This window comes from Hemibagrus wyckioides, linkage group LG10 (genome assembly GCF_019097595.1).
Source record: "Hemibagrus wyckioides isolate EC202008001 linkage group LG10, SWU_Hwy_1.0, whole genome shotgun sequence".
Classification (NCBI taxonomy): domain Eukaryota; kingdom Metazoa; phylum Chordata; class Actinopteri; order Siluriformes; family Bagridae; genus Hemibagrus; species Hemibagrus wyckioides.
In genome coordinates, this window is record NC_080719.1 from 13,392,902 (window position 1) to 13,413,007 (window position 20,106).

At 36.0% G+C, this 20,106-nt stretch overlaps 1 protein-coding gene across 2 annotated transcripts in view; it reads left to right on the plus strand.

Annotated features, from left to right (window-relative positions):
* Positions 1 to 15,604, plus strand: part of impact (impact RWD domain protein) — a 45,580-nt gene extending 29,976 nt beyond the window's left edge. The window contains exons 9-11 of one of the 2 annotated variants that reach the window (XM_058401077.1): positions 1,476 to 1,566; positions 5,247 to 5,381; positions 14,491 to 15,604. In XM_058401077.1, coding sequence (XP_058257060.1) covers positions 1,476 to 1,566; positions 5,247 to 5,381; positions 14,491 to 14,550 — 286 coding nt within the window. In that variant the 3' untranslated portion in view covers positions 14,551 to 15,604. The remainder of the gene's footprint in view (positions 1 to 1,475; positions 1,567 to 5,246; positions 5,382 to 14,490) is intronic. The other variant, XM_058401076.1, reaches the window with a different exon arrangement.
* Positions 15,605 to 20,106: the final 4,502 nt, after the last annotated feature.

Below are 20,106 nucleotides of genomic sequence, written 5' to 3' on the forward strand. Positions count from 1 at the left end.
GTCATCCTGTGATTTTGACACTGTAGTTGATGACGAGTAAATATACTGTAACGTGGGCATCTCACACACAGAATGAGTGATAAGGAAGAGGTGATAAGGCCTGGTGATAAGGAAGAGGAATTAATAGCAAAAAAAGGAGCTTCATCTTCAATATAGAAGTTTTTCAGATACAGAAGCTCAGAATAAAAAAAATTTTGATTTGTGAAGCTGTGAAAAATCTGCACCAACAAAGGATGAAAACACATCAAATTTGTTCCACCACTTCAAGCAAAAACACCAACCAAAATATGGGGTAAGCCAGAAGTGTCAAAAAGTAACCTAATGAAAAATCATTTAATTCAGAAGGGTATTGTAAGCACTTTTGCCAGCCTCCTGGTCCAGCGGCAGGATCCCGCGCTCTCATTGTCCTGGCCCGGGTTCGATTCATGGTCAGGGAGCTAATCCAGCCCCTAAAGATTAACTCTCAGTGCCGGTCCTAAGCCTGAATCAAATGGTAGGATTGCGTCAGGAATGGTATCCTGCATAAAACCTGTGACACATAAAAACATGCGGACCAAATAATCCGCTGTGGCCACTTCAAACATGGAGCAGGCGAAAGAACAATAACAACATTGTAAGCGCTTTTTCCATTTGCAGTCCTTAAGATTTTTTTAAAAAAAAGTTGGAATGAATGTTGGAATGAACTGACTGAAGTGCTGGCAGTTTGCTTAGACAAAGACATGTTGCCTGTCTGAAGTGTTGACAAGGAGGAATTGATAGAGGAATGGAGGCTGATGATTGTTTGCACGACTATCAAGAATGTATGCTGATGTGCCTTGTGGCCAGAAACATACTGTGAAATGTCATGATATGGTTTTAAGTCTGTATCATCCATTCCTAGGTATTCATATCAAACTTTTTAGTGAGTTCTCATTCCCTGTGGATGTGGGTGGAGTCATCCTCGAAGAAACCATACATTAAATTTTTTTTACGTTAACATTTATGGCATTTGGTGGACTCCTTTATCCAGAGCACCTCACATTTTATCAAATTTTTATGAAAAACTGAGCAGTTGTCCATGTTTTATATAAGAGAAGTTAAACATTCAGTGCTGTGCTGTTACTGGAAAATAATCATGTTCGATATCACATTGTCCAGTAACTCCACTTCATTACACCCCATTGTTAGTGTATTTTCTATAACATCACATCTCAGAATGTTTTTTCCCCCTTTTCCCCCACATAATGCAGTAAATACTCAATAATTCACCACTTTTGCCAATCTCCAAGTTGGATATCTGAAATTTAATGTGCGGTAAATGGAGGATCATTACTCCAGCTCATACTCCAGTACAGTTTAATATTGTAGTGAATAGCACTGATAAACACTGGCTGATCCATTAAAGCATTGTATGACAGTAAATGTAGCAAAAGCAGAACTACTCTGACAGCTTCCTGATTGCTTTTTTCTCCACTGTCCACTCCACGTTTCAACAGGATATACTGTGAAGACAAAAACACATTCCTACAGGATTGTGAGGACGATGGAGAAACGGCTGCTGGTGGGAGACTGCTACATCTACTGCAGGTGTGTGTGTGTGTATGTGGTGGGAGTGAATGCTATTCATGGGTGAAAATTTGGGACAGCCAAATTACCATCCTATCTGTGTGCACATGGATTTATTGGACCAGGAGCAGCACTCAGTCCTGGAAGGTTTTATTGCAAGTCCAATATAACACACCTCTAGCATTTTCAGCAGAGTCAGAAGATAGAGAGAAATGTTAAATTTTTAAAATTATGGTTGGTGTAAGGTGGTATTTAAGGGCAGGAAAATGGTAAAACACAGAATTTGCTTTAATTAATTACTGATTGATGCACATGGTTTTGTTACTATTTTAGCCTATTTGAATTTTTTTTCTTTGTAGTTCAGATCATAAATACCATAAAATCTGGTGATGAATTATTCAGTGTGCCGTTCTTTATAAATGGTTGAGTTTACTTATACATTATCTTATCTCTCATTTGAATTTTCATATTGTGATAATTACTTAAACATTTTGTAAATGTCTGCCATCTTCTGCTGTGACACTCATCATACAATACGGGTCAGTCATTCAGTGTGAATGAGGAATTACTTCTCAGTAAGAGTGAAAGGTTTGTCTACTATATTTTTTCCAAATCTTTCAAGAAAAGCTCATGTGAATTGACAGATTTAAGGACACAATGCTGCCTTCAAATTGCCCAGAATTTGGACTTGCAGAGACTAGTTTTCCCTCATACTGCCTTTAAATAAGAATATAATTTATATCAAGAGTACAACTACTGCCTAAAAGTGCTGCTTACTTAGACTTCTCTCAAATCTAACACAGTCAGAGTGATGTCATGTGTTGATTCTCACCATATCTTAACTTGGTGTGTTCAAATGAAATTTTGAGTTTCTTTCAAAAACTTTTGAGCACAGGAAACGTTTCAGCACAGGAAGGTGAACACAGTGCACTTGCTGTAAGTACAGTGGAACCTAAGCATATGAATTTAATTTGTTCTGGAGGCGAGTTCTTAAGGTTAAAATTTGTATTGCGAAACAAATGTTTCCATAAAAAATTAAGTAAATGCAGATAATCCCTTCTATTCAAAAAATATTAGCAATACAAAGTGTATGTAAACTGTATAGCTGCTTACAAAGAACTGACCCAAGCCAAGTATTCCATGTCCTCACAGAAAGTTGTGCCACCAAGCTTGGGCTAAAAATAGAACGGACCACCCACGCCACCAATCTGTCAACAAAAAAAATGTGTGAAAAATCACGTGGCTTTTGAAGACATGCCAAAGGCAAAGTCGGTATCGTGATTTGACTCTTTTGAAAATTTGTAAACTTGGCTTCGCTTGGCTTTCCACTGACACAAACAAGTTTTGAATGGCTCCTGGATGAACACGCAAATTAGCTGGTTCGATACCTTCTTATGCTGAAAATGCTTCATATGCCGATGCAGATTTCTTGCAAAATTTCAATTCTTAAGACAGGAATTTGTAAGTGAGGGATTTGTATGCCGAGGTTTCACTGTAGTTAATAGAAACTGTTACTAGGCAACTGGGAAGTATAAAATAGCTAATTACTAAGACTGACAATTTATATTGCTGAAACATAGTTGGTAAACAAAGTAAAAGTAAATGCAGACTGCAGAGTGAAAACAAGACAAAACTGTCCAGGATATCATTTTCCTCAGATCTGTTTGTAAAACAGTCAAATTGTCAGTCACACTGATGACATGTAAACATACTGCAACATGAGCATCTCACATGTAGAACAAGAACAAGCCTGTTGGAGAGTTCCAACCCTAAATAAGGAAAAAGTGTTTATCTAAAATCTGATTTGTCAAGAGTGTCCAGAACAAAAGATAGAACATCATCAGATTTGTTCCACCACCTTAAGCAAAATCTCCAAAGAGAATTTGAGGAAAGCCAGAAGCTCTGCAAAGAGACAGCATCAACAAGTATCCTAAAGCAAACTCCTTTAATTCAGAAGGGTATTGTTAGCATATTTGCCATTTGCAATCCCTAAGATAATAAAAAGCTGGAATGAACTGATGGAAGGAACGCTGGAGTGAATTGACTGGCAGTTTGCATTGACAAAGACATGTTTCCAAAGTGTTGACAAAGAGGCTAATGATCCATAAAATGGACCGAAGATGCAACATGCTATCAAGGAAATATAAAGGAAAAAATTTTCAAAAACAGTAATCACACTGTAATTACACTTATTATTAACAACTAAGTAAACTTTCATGTGTTCCATCATTCTGAGAAACATCAGTAATGTGTCACAACATCCATAGCTGTGGGTTTTTACTCCTAAAGAGTAGGAAATCCTAAAGAAGCATTTTGTTAAACGTTGTGAAAATACGGCAGCATTTAGATGTATGGTGCGTGGAGTATAGAGACATAAATTCCATGACAGTTAATAGGATTTAACAGTAACTCATTTGGTAATTTCGAGTGGGCTAGTGTTGAATCTGTCTTCTAAACCCGACTCTGAGCTCAACTGAAATAGCAATGAGCCATGTCAAGCTCTATTTCCAGTCAGGTTTGCAGAATAGTGTCTTGACCTCAGAGACACCTCAGAGACAGCGAATGAATATCCTGCCCTCTCTCAGCGAACCCTCTCCACTCACTTTTTTTCACATGGGTGCATCCCTCATCCATAAACTCCTGTCTTATCGCGCTCGCTCTCTGTGTACTCATCCAAAACCTGCAAGAGAGCGTGTGAAATCGATGTACCATTTTAATCAAAACCCAATTTCAATTTCAATCAAGTCAACTTGTGGGAGCTCAACCACTAAAACCTGTGGGCAGGCTGGGAATTTTTCCAGTGGTGCATCAGTCATGTATGTAAATGAAAATCAGTTCATTAGCCGTAGCACATTCCTGTCATTGTTTAGTACATCAGTATCCATAATGTACTTCACAGCAAATCTGTTGGCTCACAGCAAATCTGTTGGCACATTAACACAATATACATCAAACCTGTGCTCCTTCTCTGTTAAGAGCTTCAAGCATAGCTATTCTGCCCTGAACTTCCTCTCACATGCTCTCTTTTTTTATATAATCACACACTCTCTATTTATGGAAATAGATGTGAATCCACATATAGACAAGGATTACACTATGCAAGTGGCTTAGACCCCTTACACCTCAGGCAGTTTGCCAAGTGTGCCCCTGAGGAAGCATCTAAAATGTGACTGACAGCTTGAACAAGCAGGTGACAGTTGACAGCATTTGACACACAGAAACATTAGATCTGTTAAATCTTGAGGGATCATGTGTGATTTTCCTGAGATAAAAGAAAAAATACGATTCACATAGATTTAACATCCTTAGGAGGGGAATAAATTATTGAACTTGTTTACGGCAACATGATGCATTGCATAGATATTACAGGTTCTGTGTGGCTGTTAGATTGCTTGTTTTGAGCAATTGTCTTTTCTCTTTGAAATTAATCCCTTTGGTTGTCACATTTTGATGAATTTTGCAGGAGTGCTTTTCACACACACCCATAAAGATAACACAGTGCATTTACTAATGAAATACAAATGAGCTAAATAAACACAAACACTAGTAAGATGTAAGTCAAGGCAAGCCATGAATCAAACTATTAGGCTAGAATAAAAAACATGAATTTGAGAAAGTGGCAAGATTGTACTGCACTTCTCTAATTTTACAAAGAGTTAATAAGAAACACCGTTATGTAGACATTTCGTTTGTTTCTGTAGATTCTGGATGTGAAGAACGTGCTAGTGGTGGTGTCACGATGGTATGGTGGTATCCTGCTCGGCCCTGACCGCTTCAAACACATCAACAACTGCGCAAGGAACATCCTCGTCCAAGAGGGTTACACTGAAACCTTGGTATGGTGTTGTATTTATACTTCAGTCTTCTCCAAGTTCTTTATCCTGATCATGATTGAGGTGGATATGGAGTCCATGTAGTTTAAAAAAAGATTTGTACAGAGTAGAGTTATTGATACTTGAGGGAAACATAGATACTAACCTGACTCAAGGTCAAACTGAGGATAATTATGCACTCATGCTTAATGTAAGATACAGAAGAAGCTGTAATTTAACTTGTTTTATTACAAACTTTCACAAAGCTCTCTAGTTTTATTGCTTATATTAATATGAGTATAAGTATATAGGAGCTATGATTCATAGCTCATTAAATAAACTGGTATGTACCTTTAAATAAGAACTCTAACAGAAGTTAAAACCTCAAATATGAACTGGTAATAATGATTATTGGTGACTCAAACTCTGAAGGTTGTTTTATAAAACTCCTTTTATAAGGAGTTTTATTCTTCACAATGTCTGAGTGATAACAAGAAAACCCTACAGGCTTCAACTACTGATGATTCTTACTGAGAATCCAATCCCAGTCAAACCCAAACAGACGATGAATAACTAAATATAAGTGATCAGAATTTACTGCCTAATTAGGACCCACAACTAAGGGCGCTTTCTGGTCTATTCGTTTGATAGCAGGGTCTGAAAATGTGTGTTTTTTTGCAGCTCTGTAGCATTACACATCTACAGAAAAAATGTTCTGCCCACAAACCAAAATACACAACATGATTGGTTCACTTCCTGCAGTTTTGTTGATTTAAATTTAAATCACTTTCTCACAGCAATCGAATTGCACTAGAATTTGATTGGAACCAAACCGAGACCACCTCGCTCACACCTGAGTGTGATTGCTGTGTTCTCACCTGTATAAAGAACCACACTGAGGTGGAGAACACACCAGGGTTCAGTTCAATGGACTAACATTGATTGAACATTGACACATTAATATGTGAACATATGTGAAAGCAGCCTTAGACTAGACAAAAGAGGAAGGGTGCATGTGGAGCTATTCACTGTCCTGCTGGTTTATGATCATATTTATGAGAATATTTTCGCTCCATAAAACCAGAGTGTATGGAACAGCTTGTGGTATATTTTGGGTTAGATGGACAACACAGTGTAATGGTGCTGTCTCACAGTTCCAGGGTCCCTGGTTCAATCCTCAGCTCGAATTTACGTCTGCGTGGAGTTTCACTCGTTCTCCCCATGTCTGTGTGAGCTTATGCCAGGTTTCCTCCCACCTCCAGAAAACATGATGGCAGGTGGCTCAGCTATTCTCAATTGCCCTAAGGTGTGAATGAGTGTGCGTATGGTGCCCTGAGATGAACTGGCATCCTATCCAGGGAGTTTTTTATGCCTTATTGCCTGGGTTTTCTTGGGATTAACTCTGGATCCACCGTGACCCTGACTAGGATAAAGCATTTACTGAGTTGGTTTTCTTTAGAAAAGATTTCATTTATCCTTTGATCCAGGTTACACTGACTTCTATAGGTTCATTCTGCTTCTGATTGCACTCAAAAAAAAAAAAAACAGACCATAGTTCAGCAATTCCAGTGTTTTATACATGCAGCATTGAGGCTTCTGTAGCAAGTCCTCCGTTTTGGCTTATCAAATTAAATAATTTATTTGATGGCAGTTCATCAACAAAGGAAAGTTTTTTCACAGACTTTAATAGTTTTTTAGCCTGTTTACCTTCTCTGGGCTAATCAAAAATGAAAACAGTCATGAGTATTAATGTAAAACTTAATATAACCATTAATTTATAGCCAATAATTACTTATTGCAAACTAATTTAATTGTAAATGTAAAGATTCTTACATTTTAAAAAATCCCTTGCTTACAAAGGTATGGATAAGTGACTAACATGTTTAAATGACAAGTTATTTTTTATAATATTTAACAATTATTTCTTGGTTATAAATAAAAGCATTTAAAGTAGTTTTTTTTTTCAGTGATGCTTCATGTTACCAAAGAAAGACTTTTTTTTTTTTTTTTTTTTTTTTTTTGATGCAGGTAGAATAAACCGATACTCCGTTCTGTTTTTAATCATCAGTTTTATATAAGCCATGTCGTCAATGTGACAATCAGTTCAGACAGAATAAATAAGATGGAAAGTCTGTGAAAGCTCTCTCCTTCCTGAGCTATTGTCTCTAGCCTGATAGCTAGTCTCTGGTTTACTGAGCTGCCTTCAGCTACATAATTTGCATGAATGCATATGATCGGCTGAAACAGAGCGTCTCCTATGAAAGCTGCATAGGTTCATGTTTAGATAATTAGAGTCTCTGAACTACAGCCATTTTTTTCTTTTCCGTACAATTTTTATTACTTATTTCAGTCCACTTTTTCTGAACTGAAGTCTGCCATCTCACAACATCTGCACTAATGGTTTAGCATTAACAACTTAATGCTGTTTACTCATAATAATTGCTTATCTGGACCTTTATACAAAGGGAATTATATGTAGCTTGTCGTTCACTGGTTTTAGTTTGGTAATATTCCTGCTTTAATGTGTCACAGAAGTATTTCAGATAAGAAGATCAAATAGTAAAAAGAAAGACGGCGAGAACGAGAAGATCGAAGTAGCTTGATCTACTTAATTGAAGATAATTTACAGGGACAAATTCAGTCTTAAATAATAGATGTAATAAAAATCACTGAATACAGTGATGACATGATATGAGGGAAGTGCTGCTGGGCAGATGTGGAGTCCTACTCTGAATTTCATCCACATTTATTGGTGTGTGGAAAAGATTGTAGTTTATGGGCTGATGACTTTCGTTCAGAATGCAATGAAGCAACTATTGCCAAATAAATCAATGACTTTGATGTATGAAGGATGATCAGTCTACCCCAGGGTATTATTAATCAGTCTGCCATGAGGTATTATCAGTCTGTCTGAAATCTGTTGGTTGATTTTGTATTAGTTTTTACAGTTGGACTAAATCTGTGAGTGTAAAAGTAATGAATGTATCATAGTTTTTGAGGCAAATGTTTTTTCAGGTACAAAGAAAGATGGTGGTTTTTCACCTTCTTAAAGATCCGAGTTCCAGTTATTTCTGTCTGTTTGTTTGTGTTTAGGTGATATGGGTATGGTAAGTTTTATAATTGATTGAACATTACCAAACTTCATGTTAAGTATACTACAGAAGTGTTTATTATGGTACAATATAGATTTTCTATATAACAATAGTTAAATAACTATTCATCACAGTGTTATATAACCAATTCCAACTCCAGACAATGTGGTTCCATTCACATTTATGGCATTTGGCAGATGCCCTTATCCAGAGCAGCTTACAGTTATCTCATTTATACAGCTGATTGATGGATTAAAGGTCTTGCTCAAGGGTTCAGCAGTGGCAGCTTGGTGGTTCTGCGATTGATACTTTCAACCTTCCGATCAGTAGTCCAGCACCTTAAGAACTGAGCTAACACTTCCCACAGTTCTCATGGTTATGCAAAAAAAAAATCCATAGGTGTTTGTTGTGATCTTGGGGTGGAATATTTTTAAATTACATCCATTTACATGTTTGCATTTGCTTATTTCTCATACTACAGTGATGATTAGAATGGTTGGTTAATTAATTTAAAAAAAAACCCACATAATTGAGCAGTATATAGTTAAACTTTGCTTGAACAATTGTTAAAATGTAAATATGATGAAATATGATTTATCGTTTCATGTTCATACTTTGATTTAAAACCCAAATGTCATCAATGTATTGCCGAAAAACAAATGAATTGCCCTTGCTCTTAGAGGAATAATACTTTCAGTGGAAACTGAAATGTATAATATTTTAAGAATTAGAGATAGGTATTTATTATTGTCACATTATTATTGTCAGTATTTCTTTTCTATGGTTAATTGCCTCTAATCTTTACGTTCTAATTTTAGTTTTTATTATTTATTTTTCTATTGACCACAGAGTGTTTTTTTTCTCACTTCCACTCTTGATGTATTTATAGAGCTGCCCACCTTTGGAGTGTGTATCGCTGACATTAAACCAGCGTACCCGTTTTCAAGGTTACACATGTTCCGAAATTCAAGGATTTTGAAGAGGCTTACAAAGAGAGGCCAACCTCTGAGATTCGTTTGTCACTTTCTTTCCTTTCATTTCTGTGCAAATAAGGACATGTGAGCAGCTGCAAGATTGCCATGGTTACCCAGGAGGCAGAGACCTTCTGGGCTTTCACTGAGGTTCCCTGAGATCTGTACCCTAAGCCCAAAGTGCTATTGATCTCTTTGCTATGTGTCCACGCACAGGTTACACTGTTTAGAAACATTCCCTAGCAAATGAGGGGGAAAATCACCTCCATAACAGTGGCAAGTAGGACAAGGCTTTGCCTTTATTTTATTTTATTTTATTTATTTAGTTTACTTTTCCATAAAGGAGCACAGAGCTAGAGGGGAAAAAGTGAAATCTGTGTAACTTGTATAGTACACAGAAAGTGAATAGAGTGCAATTGTTAAAAGTTCTTGAAAAGCATAGCTTTTCAAGAATGTTTAAGTGAACAGAGAGCTTTCAGCGACCATAGCATCTTCAGAATGATCCATATGAGGAGTCAGCTTTGTATGGCAATTCTGTGCTTTCATGAAAGGAAACCATTCATTGCAATTGAGTGAGATTTTTTTTATTGTTATCCTAGCCCATACACTTAAATACAAAAAAATATAAAGTCTACATTCAGTGCAGAAAATGACTAAATAAGTGCCCAGTGCACAGGTAGGAGGTTGATTTTATAGATATTTTGCCATTCATCACAAAATGCTTTGATATTCAATACTGAACCTTATTCAGAATCTGACTGAACCCCAAAAATCAATGGTGGTTAGTATTTTTTTAATCACAGATGTTTTCAGATAAATACATTTGTTTTTGCTAAACCCTGAAGACTTTTGAGGTCAAAAGATGAATATGAGATGATAGATCAGAATTAAAGCATTTAATTCCATGTATCTACGTATAGAAATGTTAAAACACTTGACACCTTTGGTGGCAGACCACTCAATTTTTTTTTTGAGTATGCAAAAGTATTGGAACAGGTGGTCTTAAAGTAAATAACAATTTTGGAAAAAACTTCGTTTCTAATCACGTATCAATTAATTGCATTAAGTTGATCACTCGGTGACATCTGCAAATGTCATCATTCTTCTTCGTTTATGATGCTTTTCCAGGCTTCCAGAACTGCAGCTTCTTTCAGTTGTTGTTTGTTTTTGATTCCCCCCTTTAGTCTCCTCTTCAGAAGTTGAAATGCTGTTCAATTGGGTTAAGGTCTGCTGATTGCCTTTCCATCACTTAGAGCTTTTGTGGCTCATCATCTATAGTCAAGTTTGGCCTTTGGATTCTTATTGCTGTTGAGTGGTGTGCATCAAGTGATATGGCCTTTACATTTTCGCTCCTTGAATTGTGATACCTTTACCCCTGGCCTGTGGAGGTTGTTGAAGTCACTGACTGTTGTATTCAGGTTTTTCTTTACAGCTCTCACAGTGTTTTTCATCAACTGTTGTTTTCCTATGCCAGCTTGTTTGATGTCTGGCTGTTAGTCCACCAGTGGTTTCTTTCTTTTCAGGATATTCCAAATTGTTGTACTGGATATGTCCAACACTTATGCAATGGCTCTGATCGATTTTCTCCTTTTTCACAGCTTCAAAATGACAGCTCTCTGGTCCTCATGATGGTTTATACTTTTATCAACAACTGTAGTCCTCACAAGTGAAACCCAGGTCTTAAACCAAGAATAGAAATTCAGAGCTATTGATTGTTTAAACAGTCAAGCTAACAGGGCACATCCAGGCAACAGGAAACACATGTCAGTCACGTGTTCCAATATTTTTGATCAAACAAAAGGTGTCATGTTCTTGGTTGATATTCCGGCTTATATTCGTCTTCCGATCTCAAACCCAAATGTCTCTGGTGTATAGCAGAAACAAAAGAAATAAGCTTTGCTGTTCCTATGCATTCAGATGGGACTGTATCAATACAAATATACAGGTTATAAACATTTTAAGCATATATAAGCATTTATTTATGAAAGCTGATTTTGATCACCACCCAGGTAACAGACATCTGGGTTTGCTTCAAGTCAGGTGTAACATGAATAACATGATTAGTTGCCCCTTGGAACTTTTTAGTACCAAAACAAGAAAAAAATAACTATTATAAAGGAAGTATTGATTGTGGTGACATGGCCAAAAGCCCAGCAAGGACAAGAGCAAAGACAAAAGTATCTATCTGTCTATCTGTCTGTCTGTCTATGAGCTGATCTGAATGTATAGGGAAAGAAACAAAGCTATTTTTATGCTGTTCATTGCCAGTGATCATATTTTTATTTTTGTTGTTCCTAAAAATCTTTTGAGTATGACATGGCACATTACCCACTTAAAAGGATGATAAACTGGTTTGTTGTAGATGTGCTTATACTAAAAGATTGCAGAGAATTCCAAACATACTTGAAAATATTGGTGCTTGTATGAGGATTTCCAAACTGGATAAAACTGTGAAATCAGTCAAAGATTTATTATTGTTGTTACTGTTATTATTACTATTATTAATAATAATAATATTCTTGTCGTATCTGAATTATGGTGGTAGGACTATTAATACACTGGATGATGATTATGATGACTGGTGATGACTGACAGTGACTAATAATGACTGATGAGGATGATGAAGATGATGATGACAGCAGTCTGCCAGCATGCATGTTTTGGTCCATATGCACACAGGAAGTGTTCTTCCTATGAAATGCACAGATGCTGAATATCATTACTGCACCGCTGTGCAAATTAAATGAGTGACTCATTTTCCCCAAACATGACAGAAGTCTGCTTAACAAACAAGTCAGACCTTCTTTGAAAACAGGCTGCTGATGAATTTCACTGGGACTTCATTAGTGTAAAAAGGGGAAATGTGTTAAAAGGCCAGCTTGGGAAGAGAATTTCGTGGTTGTTACGCTGCTATTAACCATCTTTTCCCTCCTGGCTACTGTATTTTTAGTGACTGTAATAAGGTGTCAGTTAATGTCATTGTGAAGTAATTAATGCTAACAAATTGCCTTGACATATGATCTGAGTTGTTAGTTTTCTGGGTGCGCTTTTCGGTTAAGTCACAAAAAACAAACGAAACTGTTACATCATCCTCAGTAGCTGTTTTCAAGAACTGTTTATTTTAATGGATATTTTCCAAGCTGTAAGTTCTGAATTTTAAAAATACTAATTCATTATAACATAATTATTTTATTTTGTGTGTGTGTGTGAGAGAGAGAGCGAGAGAGAGACACACAGACAGACACAGAGAGAGAGAGAGAGAGACACACAGACAGACAGACAGAGAGAGAGAGAGAGAGAGAGATATCAAATAAATTGCAGTAAGACAAATATAGATATAAAATGTTTTTACTCTTTCAACAGCCCAGAACTAGATAGGAGCAAAGCAATTCCATGGTCTAGAGCAGCTCCGGCAACAGCAGCACTACAACCTGTTTTGTAACAATTTTTTAATATTTTTTTCTATACATTGTGTGAGACCTCTTCCTCAATCACTGTCAGAGTTCAGCCATTTTCCAAACTTCACACAGTGCACAATAGCTGGATTTTGTATTTATGAAGTTATTGAATGTAGCTTGCTAGCTCCTGTCCTTATTACCAGTATGCTGTACATCCCATTATACACACCTGTGAAAAGGTACCTGAACACTGAAGGAAGAGCGCTGACATCGGATTCAGTACCTAGCTAGTTAACTAACATATTTTCTACAACCTAACTACTACCTAATGTTTATAATGAGAGCTAATTTCTTACCATATCATATTGTACATTAGCGACCGTATGTACGAAAATGCAAGCTTTCCTATTAAATTCCTAAAAAATATATCTAGAGCTAGTAACCATAGCTACCAATGCTGATTAACAGGCAGAAGATAGTTAACTAGGCTTGCAGGTTCATGATGATAGCATAAAGTGTTAACACAACAAAGTAAGCTTTTGTGACTATGAATATGCAATCTTCTGTAACAAATATATGTAGCTAACTAACAAGATACTCTGACTCAAGAGGTATTGATAGTGCTAAATACAATACAAGGAGCTAGTAACACTTGAAAAGAAAGCCCAAGTACAGTAATTATATTTAAGTATTTAAGGTAAATAATCAGAGCAAGAATTCTTAAAGACATAAATGTTCTGGCCTGATTAAATGGATGGAAAGGTTGATCATGTTTCTGTTCATGTTTAAAGCCAAAAATATTAATACAAGAATTTATATTACTATTATGTATTGTAATTATTTTATGGTACTACACACTTTCTGTGCTGTTATTTCTACTAGTAGCTGTTATTGCCGATATGAATTGCAATTTTAATAAAAGAAAAGAAACAAAAGGTGCTGTTAACACGATGCAGAATGCCTCAAGGTTAACATTTTAACACCATGTAAAAGTTTTTTTTTCTCCAGATGGCAATTAAGGAATAACATGCCTGCGTTCCTGATGTGTACCTGATATTTATGTTCAAAAAGTGAACCCGGTGTTGCTATGTTCACCAGGTCTTTGAGGATTTATTTTTATACTTGAAGTGGTCCCTGGCTCTGAACACTTTGAGATCCCCTGCCTTTCCATGATTGCTGGTTATTTAGATTTCTTAAGCTGAAATAAAAAGGCTACTGCAGGCATCTCACCATACTGCTTCCAAGCAAAGATGACTTCTATTAGTCTGTGAAAGGAAAATGTGGAGGAAGGTGTTCGCAAACTGTTTTTGAACATTCCCTCTGGTGACATCCTAAAGCACGGCACCATATTTTTCCCAGAGAAATATAAATAAATGTTATCTCTTAGCAGTTCTCCATGTATTGCTTTTCATTTCAGGAACCGGTTTGCACATCTGATGTCAGGTTTCTTTGTGACGCCAGTGCCGTCACTGGAGGTTTACTTAGTTTCAGTTTTCGAAAGATCATCCCTGAAAGGAAGAGAGATGGTTTTATTACTGCCTGTTTTTTCAAATGTTCCTGTCAAGTTGTTTTGCTACTCAGGCTTTATGTTTGAAGTAAGTGGATTTCAGTTTTTCTTTCACACACCTTGTATTCTCTCACCTTTTTTCTCTTTTCTCTTTCTCTTACTCAGGATGATGCATCTAAACCAGGGGGGAAGAGCAAGAAGCCCAAAAGCAAGAAGATGAAGTGAAGTCATGTGTGCATGTCTGTCTATGTGCATGTCTGTGTGTGTGTGTGTGTGTGCGCCTGTGCCTCAGTATTTGTATAGCCTCTCAGGAATGTGTGTGTCACCAGGCAGGTGCGAGTGGATAAGGAGCTAAACACAAAACACAGCAGAAGAAAAGAAGCTTTGAATGAAGTTTAAACAAAGACGTCATCAGTTCTGAACAACATTCATTTGTCATATTTTTATATTCAAAAAGTGAATGTACATATTTTGAAAAATTAAACCTGGTCAAGGACATTGCTGCAAGCTTCATGATTTGGGATTTGCATACTGATTTGCATAACAAGGCATAAATGTCAGTTGTATGTGTCTGTTAGTATGAAACATTGTCTCACATCTGTGCGTCTGTGTGTGTGTGTAGGGGTGTTAATGCTGCAGAAAGGCAATGTGTCAAAGCCTCATTTTCTCGCAGTCCTTTTATACCAGCTAGATAGTCACCATCATTAAAACATTTTCAGAGTGCTTTGATGAGTCTTTTCGTTGTTTTTCATTTCTCAACTATTTATGCAAATCCTTAATCATAGACACTTTATCTCCTGTGTCACTAGAAGTGAGGTTAATCGGAATTGAACAGTTTGTTTTGACCTCCATCACTGAACACTGGCATGCTTCTGTTAGTAATAACAGAGAAGATAACATCAGATATCAAGCTGCGAGATGTTATATACAGGTATTACACAGAAATAGACTGTTTCTAATGTCCTATTATGTTTGCTTGATTTGAAGTGACTTCTAAATGGCCTTAATTAAAAAAACAAAGTTACCAGAGTGCAAACTCAGATTTAAAACATGCAGAAACTCTGTGTGAATATTCATGTGTTTACAGACAGTCCATCAAATACACTTTGGAGAGAGAAATAAGGAATAAGAAAAACTAGGGGGCATGCTGTTATAAGCATGGAAAATAAGCAACAACAGGGTGTGTGAGGCAGCCTAATGCAAAGCATCTGTTATGACCCTGAAATTAATTATGTTTCAATAACAGCAAACCACAGTGACTTTTCCATTGATTATAATGCCATTTTTTTTAAATCTATTTTATAGTTCCATTTAATATTTCAGAATGACTGTAAAATACATTTCTTACTTAATTCCTAACATAATTGCTCACTTATGTTATAGCAGCTATAACTTCTTTCCTCACCAGCAGCTTTTTTAAGAAGAAATGGAGGGGGGAAGAGTGTTGCATTTTATGTTACCGAGAAACCACAAAAATTTGGGAAAAATTACATTTTTCCCAAAAAAAAATTTTTTGGGAAAATTTGGGAAAAATTACATTTTTAGCTCTGGCTATTACAAAACACTGACATGACAAATGTTAAATAAACCCTTTTTCCTATAAAACTTTTCCTAATGAAATATTATACTCTTTTCTTTGGTCTTGGATGTGTATGTGGAGCTACTAGAAACTATAGCTTATTAGAATGAAAACTTATGCTGTTAATAAAAAAAGTGTCAACACCTTGGGGCCACCTTTGTAAATGTAAGAGCACTGTGGTATTTCTCAGATTTGAGATATTATAGAAAAAGTTCACATTGTAAAATTAACTAATAATAGCACATACTGATACTCTATTTTGATTCACATCTGGATTGTTGATTTTTGTGTATCTCTTGATTCCTAATTGATTACATTTCTTGATCTTCACACTTGTAACTTAATTCCCTTTATGCATCCCCGTTCTCAACCCCTCTCCCTCTGCCTCTCTGCCCAATGAATATTAATGCACCTTTTGACTGTTGCCATGACCCTTTCTGATTCAGTTCTAGTTGTCTTCCTCTCGAGGGGCACATGCTGAGTATTATCATAGACTTTCATGTCATGTGGTTCCTCATGTGAAAATACAAACATGATCTGCATAGTAAAACACTCAGCCTTACTTGTTCAAGGACAGCGTGTCAAAACAAAGGAAACACAAGTGCAAACAATGTACTTGAAGTTGATTTAACACTAAAAAATGATGTCGTATTCATTCATTTTCAAAAGCTTTCTCTTTGTTTGTTGGATATAAAATTTCATGGTGCCAAGGTGCCTCAGAAATCTAAATAGTCTCACCTTCCAATGTAATAGGAACACCCATTAAACCTCTGCTCATTTGTGCAACTGCATAGCCAATTATCAACCAATCATGTGGCCCAGTGCATAATTAATGTTCATGTCAAACATCAGAACAAGAAGAAAAACATGATCACAATGACTTTGACCAAAAATATTCAGGGAGCGGCGGTTCTGGAGGCAGAACTATCTTGTTTATGAGAGATGTTGCATGGAGCATAACCGAAATAACCACTCTTTACAACTGTGGTGATCAGAAAAACATATTTTATATTAAAGGAACTCGGATGCTCCTAATCAACTAACATGCCTATCATCAAAAAACACTGAACACAAATTGTGTTGGCTAAGACAAATTATATCTTCACTTTTATGCTTGTTTTTGTGCTTGGTTCGGAGCGATTTGACTGCATTTGAACAACAAATTAAATGGAAGCAAGCAAATGTTGGATCATAAGTCTCAGTGGACATTCAGATTAATGTTGCCTTAGAAAGAAAGGCGAAAGCTTTTTAAAAATGACATGCCAGGGTTCCTAAGTGGCACAACAACAAAGCCTTCACCCCATCACAGGGAGATTCTGACTTCAAAACCTGATAATGCCATAGCCGTCAGTAGCAACGAGTTGAAGAGAGCATAATTGGTCCTCTCTTATTCCCTTGTCAGTGTGAGAAATGGTAGCCAATCGTGAGCAGTGAGAATTGAACGGTTATCTCTCTGCTCAAAACGCACTTATCTCTTCCATAATACCACATGAGCAGCAGTTTGGAGTAAGCACGCATCACCCTTTTTTTCTTGCATGGTTAGCCATAGCTGTCATCGATAAAGGAGACCTATTTATTGGGTGGGAATTGAGCATGAGTAACCTGGGGGGAAAAATAGAGTAAAAATGACTTGCTGTTAGAGATATAATGGTTTACTGGTCTGAGATAAACTGTATGGCATAACCAGATTTGTAGCATGCCAGATTTGTTGTGTGCATTAAATATACTATAATATCTGTAACACATGCTTGCTTTGGCCAAAAAAAAGCAATCCTCTTAAGAATTAATGTTGTAATAGTTCTGATAGTGTTATAATAGCGATACTAACAGAATAGAAATGCTAATATTAGTATTAGTATTTTGTGTTATTACAGTTTTTTAATGTTGACTCTTGTAAATTAGATATGATTATAAAGAAAACTCTATAGCACATCACTTTACATTGTAGAACTGAGCCACCATATTGTCTATATGATCTGTGTGTATTTGTTTAAATCTAATGTTTACATCAAGCCACTGTCTTTTAGTTTGATTTAGATAGATAACCACAGGAATAAATGATCCAAAATGAACCCCCAAATGAAACTGTAGCTAGATTGTTAGTAACTATCCAGTTGTGTTAGTATCTGTAATAGAGAGAGGTAGATATTCAGTATCTCCTCTACTGTAGGGCAGTGGCAGCTTTAGTGGTTAAGATGTTGGATTATCTGGACTGTCATGAGTTCAAACCCCATCACTGCCAGGCTGCCACTGCTGAGCCTCTGAGCAAGGCCCTTAACCCTAAACTGGTCAAAATGTATAAATGAGATAAATGTTGGTTGGATAAGGGTGTCTACCAAATGCTGTGAATGTATAATGTAATGCATAACTGCAAAGAAATTTAGAGAGAAACACTAGAGTGACAAATACACTGAGCTGATTCTTCTTAAACTTAAGAAATTTAAACAGTATCATATGTTACTGTTCAAATGCCTCTCAGAAATTAATGATATTGAATGATATTGTCAAAGAGCACCAACAGACCTTCTTTATCAGCCTGTGAGTAAATGTGTGAGATTCTTGCTTTTACTCAACTATCTGCTTTAAACAAAACATTTTATTGCTATTAAAGTACAAGATTATGTAATTTATTCAGTCAGGAAACTTTATCTTGCCCTGTCAATTTAATGTTATTAAAATTTGCTAGAAACCAGCACACAGAAGTGCACATAGCAGATTGAAATCTTTAAGTTTCTGAAGCTTGTGGCCAGAAATGTGTACAAAATTTGAGGCTATCACACTTTTACGGCTTGTACTTTTAATGGATTTAACTTGCACAAACAAGTTAATCCAACAGTTTGGGAGCAAAGTATAGTTGTCTGGCAAACACATTAAGTTTGATATTTTCATCTGTAAAAAAAATAAAATAAAATAAAATAAAATAAAATAAAATAAAATAAAATAAAATAAAATAAAATAAAATAAAATAAAATAAAATAAAACAAAACAAAACAAAACATAAAACTCTGACACACAGGCATTAGCATTGCATGAAGGTAATTCATTTGCATTGTGGCTGATGATGATATTAACTGAATAAAATTAATTGGAGAAATCAAATCAGCTAATTACATGTGACCTGGTGGGGCCTTGGGGTAAAAGGAAAACAGGGAGAAACGGTAATGCATGCTGTTTTTTTTCTATCTGAAGTGGGTCTCTTAGATGGCTACTGTTGTTTACTCAAACAAGGGTCCAGACCCTTCATCTCAGGAGATCAAACATCACAGGGCTGCTGCAGAAAGCAACTCTCTCTCATTCTTTTTTGAAGGAGGTGGACTAGACCGGGACAAAAGGATTCAGTCTGTCAGGCTAGGCCATTTCTTATTCACTCCCAGCTGCTGCGGTCATAACAGTTGTATTGAAATGATTTGGGAGTAGGCTTTCACAGGTTTTCTTTTGCAGTGTGTTTTTTTTCTTTCTACACATGTGGAAGGTCAGTCAGAATGGTGATATGAAAACAATGTTAATGCAACAGATGAATAGTCAGACCTAACATCCTGAATGGACCGTGTCTTACCCCTCACACACAGACAGAAACATTAGAGACCAAGTCTGAAAGAAAAACAGGATAAAGGATTACGCACATTTTGTTTGTATTTCTGTTAACAAGTGAGCCGTGTAATAATTGTAATAATAAGATGGTGACCCTTTTGGGCAAATTTTCAAGAATCGCAAGGGCATATATCATTAATTGACACCATTTATTATCCAATTACCATCATTATAGAATTGGCCTAATTATATGCTTGGCTAGAACACATTTTCTACAACAGTACAGCACAGTCCATTCTCAGGTGGCTTGTTTAGGCAAGATCACAATTTATCCTTCAAAATGCAGGACAATATACATATGAATTTAAAAACAAAATACACAAAACATCTAAAAAATAAAAACTAATTGCATTTATATATATATATATATATATATATATATATATATATAAATATATAGAAAGTAAGAATATAATAAAGTCAATAATAACCAAAAATAAAATCAAGTCTCTTTATATGTATACAAACAAACAAAAAAACTGATGTGAATATTCCCACATGCATAGAAATATGGCTACTGCTGTTACATTATTATGCTATTTTATTCTGCTTTGTGCAATTTTCTAAAATTTCAATCCAAGTTTGTTAAAGGACTGAATCAAAAGTTTTTT